At 23.3% G+C, this 9,318-nt stretch overlaps 1 protein-coding gene across 1 annotated transcript; it reads right to left on the reverse strand.

Annotated features, from left to right (window-relative positions):
- Positions 1–584: 584 nt before the first annotated feature.
- Positions 585–8,393, reverse strand: LOC129614214 (myosin-G heavy chain-like). The gene is made up of 2 exons (XM_055528663.1): positions 7,811–8,393; positions 585–1,534 (listed from the first exon to the last, which is right to left on the reverse strand). Exons 1-2 carry the CDS (start codon positions 8,346–8,348, stop codon positions 1,041–1,043), a joined length of 1,032 nt encoding a protein of 343 aa, XP_055384638.1. The 5' UTR covers positions 8,349–8,393; the 3' UTR covers positions 585–1,040.
- Between the last annotated feature and the right edge of the window lie 925 nt (positions 8,394–9,318).

Consider the following 9,318-nt stretch of genomic DNA (forward strand, 5'->3'; position numbering starts at 1 on the left):
TACAGAATTTTAATGTTTATTTTGTAATTTTCTCTTAAAATCAAAACGAGAGTAATATTATCTATTCTCGAAATTTTTGTATACATTAATTTATCCGTTTTTAAAGAGAAAAAACAATATTGAAGGAAAATTTTACTATCAAAATTGACATTTTATTCAATTAATTTCAATGTTGACATTCTTATTGTTGATTTTTGTGAATTCTTTTCAACTGTTAATGCCAAAATTACTCACAATATATTTAAATCCTTTACTATAATAAAAAAAAAAATTTTCGAATTTATTTTTTTAATTAACTTTTAATTTAAATTCTTAAGTTATAATGTTACTCTTCGAATATGTAAGTATATTACACAACTATAGCTTCATATATGTACTCTTTTGTACGAGTGCATGCTATCGCAGTTATAAATTAAAATAAAATTTATGTTGAAAAGTGTTAAAAGCAATTTACGAAAATCCTTTTATGAACACATTTTATTTTGCAATGTTTCATTTTTTTTTTCACTTATTCAATATAAATGTATTTTTTTTAATTAACATAATTGACATGTAAAGTTTATTAACATTAAGTAAATCGAGCAGCAATGCAATGTTGACAAATTGAAATCACAAAAAAAAATAACCAAAAACAAATAGACACAAAAACAAAAAGTCAAAGAAAAATTGACATTTAGTATTAAACTGTCAAAATAATTGTTTTGTTTTTCTGTTTCGTACTGGAAAATTTTATTTGACATTTTTCTCTTCTTTCGTTTTTGTTTTTTTTTTTTTGTTTATTTTCCTTTTTATAATAAATTTATTTTTTCCATTTAATTTCATACCAGTTATTTTATTATCCTATTGCATATAACCATTATTAAATTATACACATAACGTATATACATACATACATATCTGTGTATGTATGTGTAAATATGATTATTTTTGCATATTATAATTTATTTAAAAATTAATAATAATAAAGAAAAACAAAAAAAAAAAAATAAGAACAATTTTCAGTAATTAATTTTTTTTTTTTTTTGTTTCCATTTTTCTTTTCATTCAATTTCTTTTTTTATTCGAATCGGAGGTGGTGGCGCTGATGATGGTGATTCTCTACCATTTTTACCACCCGATACTAAAACTGCTGTAGAAATTTCAAATGCGTTATTTGATGATGAATTTCCTATTTTATTGGATAAATCCTTAACATGAATTTTATTTATACCGCCACCAATATTATTTGAATTATTTGAATTATTATTATTATTGTTTATTGAAACAATATGCCCAACAGTTGAATTTGATGGTATTAAGGTATTATCACTACTAATACCAATAATATTTGCTGTTGATGATGTTGATGTTGATACCGATGATGAAGATGTTGATGTAAGTAAACCAAATTGATTATTATTGTTATTAGTAACGGTATTTGTGGTATTGCGACTAGAATTACCATTATTTCCATTATTACCACTTAAATTACTGCTACCAGAATTATTTGATGTCATTGTTAATGGAATTGATATTATTTGATGACCGCTACCATCTGTTTAATATAAAAGAAAATAATTAAAATTAAATATTTTAAAAATTTTAATATTGAATTTAAATGAAAATTTAAATATTGTAAATGGGAAAATATTTTTGTATTTTGTAATGCTTGATTATCAACAATATTATTAAAAATTGGATTCATATTTAATTCGAAATATTTTAAAAATAAAGTTTATTATTTTGGTATTTTTATTTTAAAAATTTTATTACGAAATTTATACAGCGGGATTAAAAATTCGTTTGATAAATAATGTGCTCATTAAATATGGAAAAAATATTCATTAAATTTTTTTTTTGTTACATTGAACGAAATTCTTTAGTTTAAGAGAAAAAGAAGGTTCAATTTATCAAAATCATATACTGTTAATGCTTTTCAATGAAGTTTTCAAAAATTCCCTTTAAAACCTCCTATCTCTTATATTTTAGCCAGAAAATGCATTCCAAATTGCAATTAATCACACCTTTAAATTTTCTTCCCTCAGACCTTTAAATTTTCTTCCCTCTGAGATTATTTAAATAATTTCTAATTAAGCATTATTATAAGTAAAAGCAAAAAAAAAGTACAAACAAAACGGAAAACAAAAATTATTTTTGGAAACATATAAAAAGGACCTCCATTTTTCCTTAATATTCAATTTCACTTAATTAAGAAATTAAACTTAATTAAACAATTAAGATAATTGAATTTATTTTTTAACAATTTCAATTTAATTTCGTCATTAACTTTAACTGTATTTTGTTATTTAATTTTTTTTTTTTTACTTTCATATTTTAATATTTTTATAATAGTTTTTTTTTTAGTACTTCATATTTTATATTATTTTTTTTTTATATAATAATCTCAGATGAAAAATTTATTTAATGGGATAAATTTTAAATTATATGATTTTTACCGTAATAAAAAAGAAAATTTCCAGCACAAAAAATTAAGTGTAACTAATTAAAAAATTTATGTTTTTATATTTTTTATAATTATTTAAAAAATAAATCTTTCATTTTATGCTTTTTGTATAATAAACATCAAAATCTTATTAGTTTTCAAATAAATTCAAAAGTAATTATAGTTCTTCTAAAGGAAATCTCCTAAATGTTAAAATTTAATAACCCCACAAAAGAATTTATTAATAATATATATATTGCATACTTTTAGAGCGTTAAGAGTCGCAGTAAATATAATAAAATTCGGTCAAACCAATGGTTTGTATTGTAGCACTTTTCCCTTCAACAATTGAAAATACTGTTTTTAAATACAGTCTATGCACACTATTAAAATTATTGTCATTCATATACGAAACTATTTCTAGAATTGCATATATTTAGGATGAACGATTTATGCATGTTTGAAATAAAGCAAAAATTTAATTTAAAGAAGGGTTAACATAATGGTCGATTTTATGGGTTAATTGCGTGATTTAAGAAAAATAATTATATTTTTTGATGTCATGGAATTTACCGTTAGCTTTTTGCGTTTATAGAAATGTAAAAAAGCTTGCGGTTTCGGAAATATAAGGCGTAAAAAATTCAAACTTTACAAATTTCAAGAGGCGATAACTTGAGACGGGGTGGAAATGGAAAAAAACTTTCTTCTAACGAAATAAACTGTTTATTAGTACGTAAAAGCTACTAAAATTTCAGGCTGCCACAACCTGGGATCTAGAAGAAAAACAACATCAAAAATTTGAAAAAAATGGATTTTAAACAACAATAGTTTTAAACGGCCATTTTGTTTTTTTAAAGTTTAGTGGATCACAGTATCACAATAATTCATACTCTCTCGGTATTGTTTTCCCATACTACACTTTTCATATACACAATTCTAAATACAATCAGACTATAGTTCCTATATTTATTCCGACTTTTTTTTAAATGTTCAACCATATTTAAGTTCAATAAATTTTTAAATCTATATATATATATATATATATATAATTATTAAGTAATAAAATTTTCTATATAATTTTCACTAATTATACCGTTATGTGACTGAATTATACCGTTATATGAAAACATATAAGGTTAATGTGAATAAAATATTAAATATAGCTAATCACATATTTTATTTTTAATATTTCTAATTTAAATTTAAATTAAATATAGAAATAATATCTCAAATAATATTTAAATTAATTTACATCCATATATTTTGGATTTCAATTGTTACAAATAGTTTATTTAAAAAGTATACACAAAATTATTATTGTTTTTTTTTTTTTTTTTTTTGAAATCTTAATATAGCGCCGCCGCTATTAATCGCAATCTGATTGTCATAATTTTCTTTTTTTGTAATTGTTGCTGTTACCATATTTTATAATTTCATTTTTTTTTTTTTATAGTAAATTTTTGTTACTTTTATCCCAAAACAATGACTCTGATATAATTTAAATATTTCATTGTCAGAGTTCAACTACCGTCCTTTACACTATATTTTCCATAAAAAGTCTCTCTATAAACCAAAACAAAATTTTTAAAAAGGCTTAATGAGAAACAAATATGAAAACTGAATTCATCCTAAAATGTATGGAAGACGGTCTAAAAAAGTAACAAAACAAAAAAAAAAACTAAAACGAAAGTCTCCAATAATCCAATCCAATCATATCATATATGTATGTACTCCAAATTAGTTCTGTTTCCTTAAAAAACAAAAAAAAAAAAAACAGAAATAAGGCACAACATTAAAATATAGAAGTTACAAATGTGGTATGAAAAAATAAAGCAACTTACGATGTACACGAGAATTTATATGCCCTTTTAAAGAGGTTTCGATTTTTTTTTTCTCTGTGTTTGTTGTATTTTTTTTTTGTACTTTTTTATTTTAATTGAAAACCCCAAAAAAAGTTTTATTGAAATTCCATATAAACATACAACAAAATAAACACAAAAATATTATAATAAGACTGAGGAAAAAAAAATGTTTCAATTCAACATTTTAAGAGAGCAACAATAACAAAAAACAATATTGAATTGAAATGGAAATTTGTAACACAACAACTAAAAATGGTGGAACCCAAAAATTGATTTTTATTAAAACAATATACAATTTAGTCATAAATGCGTTCATGCCATAAATTCTTATAGACGCATATGAATATACATATACATATATTTTGATAAACATTAAATAAGAAAAATTTAAGTTATTTCCGATTCTGGAAACTTTCATCATTATCGCATTCTCTCTGGCTGGCTGAACTAGACTGGATTTATAAAATGCGGGACAGACTAAATTTTTTTCTCTGTGTTAATTTTTATTTTTCAGTATTCTATTATAGTAGCCCGTAATATTTGTAAGTGTAGTAAGAGTTGTGTTCGTTTTGTATTTATGCAAAATTTAAATTTCACTTAAAAAAGAAACTTGTTAGTTTGGTAAGTTTCCGCATACACTTAATTTGCTTATTTTAATTTTACTTATTGATAATTTGTTCTTGTTTTTTACACAAAATGTAAGTATAATTTTAACAAAATTGGTTATTAATTTTAGTTTAAAAATGGTGAATATGAAATAAAAAGGAAAAGTAAATCAGTTTCGCTGTATACTTGAAAAATAATATACCGGTTAATTGATTTATAGTTACGGTTATTCAGAACTTATAATATTCTCTTATATTAAAATTATAATGTTATTAAAGAAGAGAATTTAGTTTATTAGCGATTTTAGCTCAAAATATTCAGCATGTTGTCGAAGTTCGTATGTAACTGTTAAAAACTTAATAATTTTACTGAACGGATTGCTATCACTCATGTTTTAGCCATTTATATATTGTAAATGCAATTTTTTTTCGACAGATGTCGCTGCCCTTTTCGGTATCATTAACATAAATTTGAACAAACCTGAGATATTTTAGTGATAATTTAATTGCGTATATGTATAGTTGCTTGAATTATTACGTTTGTTATCAAATTGATTAATTATTGAAACTATTGTGGATTTTATCTGGAAACTATTTGTTTGCAGAAATGGTTGACAAGATACCAGAAGCAAACTGAACCATATTGATCAAATAAATTAATTTTTTAATTATACAGAACTAAATTTTTATAGCTGTGATAAAAAATGGAAAAAGAAGTGGGTTATTTGCCAACATGTTGCTTACATTTCATTTAAGACAAATTTTTATAATAACATCCTGTATAAGATAGTTCTCTTGCTCATCTACACACCATAATGACCTAAAATTTTGATAATGTTTCCGATTTATTTGATCTCACCGTTTTCGAATAGGTGCTATATCATCTCAATATAATAAACTGTCATAATAAGCATTGTATTTACAATTAATTTTAATTTGAAATCTCCATAACCATACAAAAATAAATTCCATTTCAATTATACATACACTTAATCAGGCAGTTGTTAACATTATTTATTATGAGCGAGCATTATATTGTATATACTATTTAAAATTAAAGACATATAGAAATTTTCCAAAAATGAATGTATTGTTAGTGGCCAGCTTTCTCATTATGGAAAGAAGAGTTTTGTGTCAATATTTGTAAGTTTTTCTTTTGCTTGTTCTCCACCTAAATTTGACAATTCATTCATGAAATTTTCTTATTCATATACAAATAATATAGTTATACGTTTATTATTTTAGAATAAATTTTCATTTATTTATACAAATATTTAAACACATATATACATAAGTAAACATACATAGATGGTACATAAAGACTTTAAATAAGGAAACGATAAGGAAAGAAACAAATAATTTTTTTTGTGTATAAATTTTGTGTAACTTCATCCTAAACAAGGAAATTTTCAATTTTTACATAATAAATATTGTATTTCATGTTATGGAAGTTGTTCTTATGTTATTTTAAAAACCACTTGATCAAAAATATTGTACATCTGTTCGGACAAAATAATACCATGTATTTATTTTAACTTAAAAAACAATGTTTGTATATAGTGTATAAATTTGTATTATATAGAAACAAAAATGGAAATAATTTAAATCTTCCAAAAAGAACAAATTTTGATTCATTTATGGTTAAGTAATTCCATAAGAAAAAAATTTAATTAAATTATAAAAAAAAACTTTTTTCCAAAACAATTTTATTAGTGGTTTGTTTATGTTTAACCAAGCTTATAGACAAAACATATTATTATGAAATTTAAATAGAAATGTTTGAAAAATGAACAGTAAAGCCCGGTTAATTGACTCGCCAATTTTAAGCCGTAAAAATTAGGTAGCTATGTTAAAAAAGCAATTAAAAGAATTCTCTCTTAGCTGCACAATTCATGAACTTAACTGAACCCGCTTAAATATGCCTTAAACGGACTGCTAAATGAAATAAAACAAAATTGTAATAACACAGAAATATGTACGTATTTATACAAATTTTTATTCTATATGTATATTAATAGATTTTGTAAACTCTCCTGAAGTCAATCCTTTTTCGATAGCCATCAATTGTTTTCTAATTATTATTTTGCGGTAATACGATTTAAAAGATCTTATAATACCTAAATCAAGAGGCTGAATTTGAAAAAATGTGTAAAACGGCATTTGAACGTAAATTGAGCGGCATTTAAATGTAAATACTTGCAGCTAGTGGCAAATATTATCAACATACATTTTAAGTTTGTTAATAAAAGTTTTTGTTACTGCGATGGTTTGTAACTATAAAAAGAATTTTTTTATATGCAAGTAAATGGGGAATGAAATGAGACCACGAAACTTTGCGTAAGTATTGCAAAAACTCTGTTAAAATGGGAGCAGCTAACCGGGTTTTACTGTAATAAGAACTTTTCAGATATGATTTCTTTGCTAGAAAAAAATTTATAAAAGTAAATTAAGTGGAATCTACTATTGATAAGGTACTTATCAATTTATAAGGTGTTTGTTATACCATTTTAAAAAGGTTAATTTATTTGCTCTATTGCGTTTCAAGACAGCGGCACTGTACAATACGCACATTGTATTTGCTGGATAAACTTTAAGAAATAAAGATTTTCTAAGCAAATTTTTAAAAATTTTCTTTAAGAAATCTGGAGAACTCTTAATCTTAATAGAGGCAATTTATTATTTGAAAAAAAATTTGAAAATTATTAATAAAAAATTTTGTGATTAAACTTTTTGAAATACGAGCCTAAATTTAATAAGTAGGACAAGTAGCTCATATAGTAATGTACTACCTCATTATCATCTTATATATGCTAGAAATTATTTCTTTTGTGACGAATGCCATGACGATGTGGCACTAAATTTTGTAATTATTATTAATATTTATAGCTTATATATATATATATATATATATAATAAAATACCTTCATCAGTATGCAATTGTAAATGACCAGCTTGTACTAAACTTAATAGAACTTCTTGAGGAATATTTGCCAAAGTTGATGGATATAAAACATTATTTATACCAGAAAATTGTACATTTGATGTATTTGATGTACCACTAATTGTTGTTGTTCCACTTCCACCACTATTAGAATTTGTTGAATTACCACCATGATGTGGATTGTGTTGTGAACTTGAACTTGTACCACCAGTTGATGTTATAATTTGTGATGATTGTTGTTGTTGATTATGATGATGATGATGATGTCCTCCAGTACCAGAACCATGTGATGATGAATGCTTTTGTTGTTGATTACTTATTATATTATGTATGGTTGATGAATTATTATTTTTATTATTATTGTTATTATTATTGTTATTATTATTACTGTTATTAGTACTTATAATAATTGGTGAATCTGGTAATGTAATTTCATTTGGTATTGCATTACCACTGCTATTACTACCAATACCACAACTATTTTTAATATTTGATGAAATTGGACATGGTGAATCCATATCTGACGAATCATCTGTTTCATTTCCCGATGAACATGGTGATCTATCATCCTAAAATTAAAGTTTAAAATTAATTAAGTATATAAAATTTTAAAGAAAATTTATAATTAAAATTTTTATAATAATTTCTCTAATAAATAATAATTTTAAGATTGTAAATTTATTGTAAAATTTCTATCATTTTTACTAAACATTCTAATTAAAAATATTTTATTTGCCAAAAGCTAGTATACATGTTCTTATGCAATAGACAAGACAAAAATTAATAATACGTCAATAAAATTGTTCAATTTATTAAATTCTCCATAAATGAACAAAAAAAAAATTTATCAAATAAAAATTCAAAGTAAAATCTATTAAAAAATTCATATTCGAGGACAATACAGTATATAAATCCCTTTTGACCATTGATAAAGTTTATATACATATAATACAAGTACCTAAGTATATGGCAAATTGTGTTATAGCATATACTTAGATCCCAATTCTTGACTATGATGTCAAATATTTTTAAGGAAATAAATTCCTGTTCAAAATATTTCCACATAATTTTTTTTTTTGTGCAATACTATTTTAACGTTTTACTCATTTCCTAGCATTTACTTTTTATACAAGTCCCGCAAGATTATAAAATTACATATAAATATATAAAAAAAAAATTTTTTTAAAACAAATCTCAGGACAACATTCATTGTTATTTGCTGTCATTGTAGACAAGCTGTCTGTTAACATTTTAAAATTAATTTTAAATCGCAATAATGATCGAATAAGAAAAATAAAAGAGCGCAACACTATACGAGTACAATATCAAAATGATATAGAAAGAAAAGAGAAAAATACTTTTTTTTTATAAGGTGTACAGTTGTGCTAAAAAAAAAAAAGATTATTTAAAAGATCTCAAAATTTTATAGATGTTGTTCTTGTTAATTAACAAGAACAACTAATTAGAATTTAATAATTAGCGCCCACA

This window comes from Condylostylus longicornis, unplaced genomic scaffold (genome assembly GCF_029603195.1).
Source record: "Condylostylus longicornis isolate FDR11 unplaced genomic scaffold, ASM2960319v2 ptg000106l, whole genome shotgun sequence".
Lineage (NCBI taxonomy): Eukaryota > Metazoa > Arthropoda > Insecta > Diptera > Dolichopodidae > Condylostylus > Condylostylus longicornis.

Bases quoted from the DNA above. Each gene is read 5' to 3' on its own strand.
- LOC129614214 (XM_055528663.1), bottom strand. From the start codon at position 8,348: ATGGATTCACCATGTCCAATTTCATCAAATATTAAAAATAGTTGTGGT. The intron at 1,535-7,810 runs GTATTTTATTAT...TATATTAAACAG, and splicing joins ACAATTGCATACTGATGAAG to ATGGTAGCGGTCATCAAATA.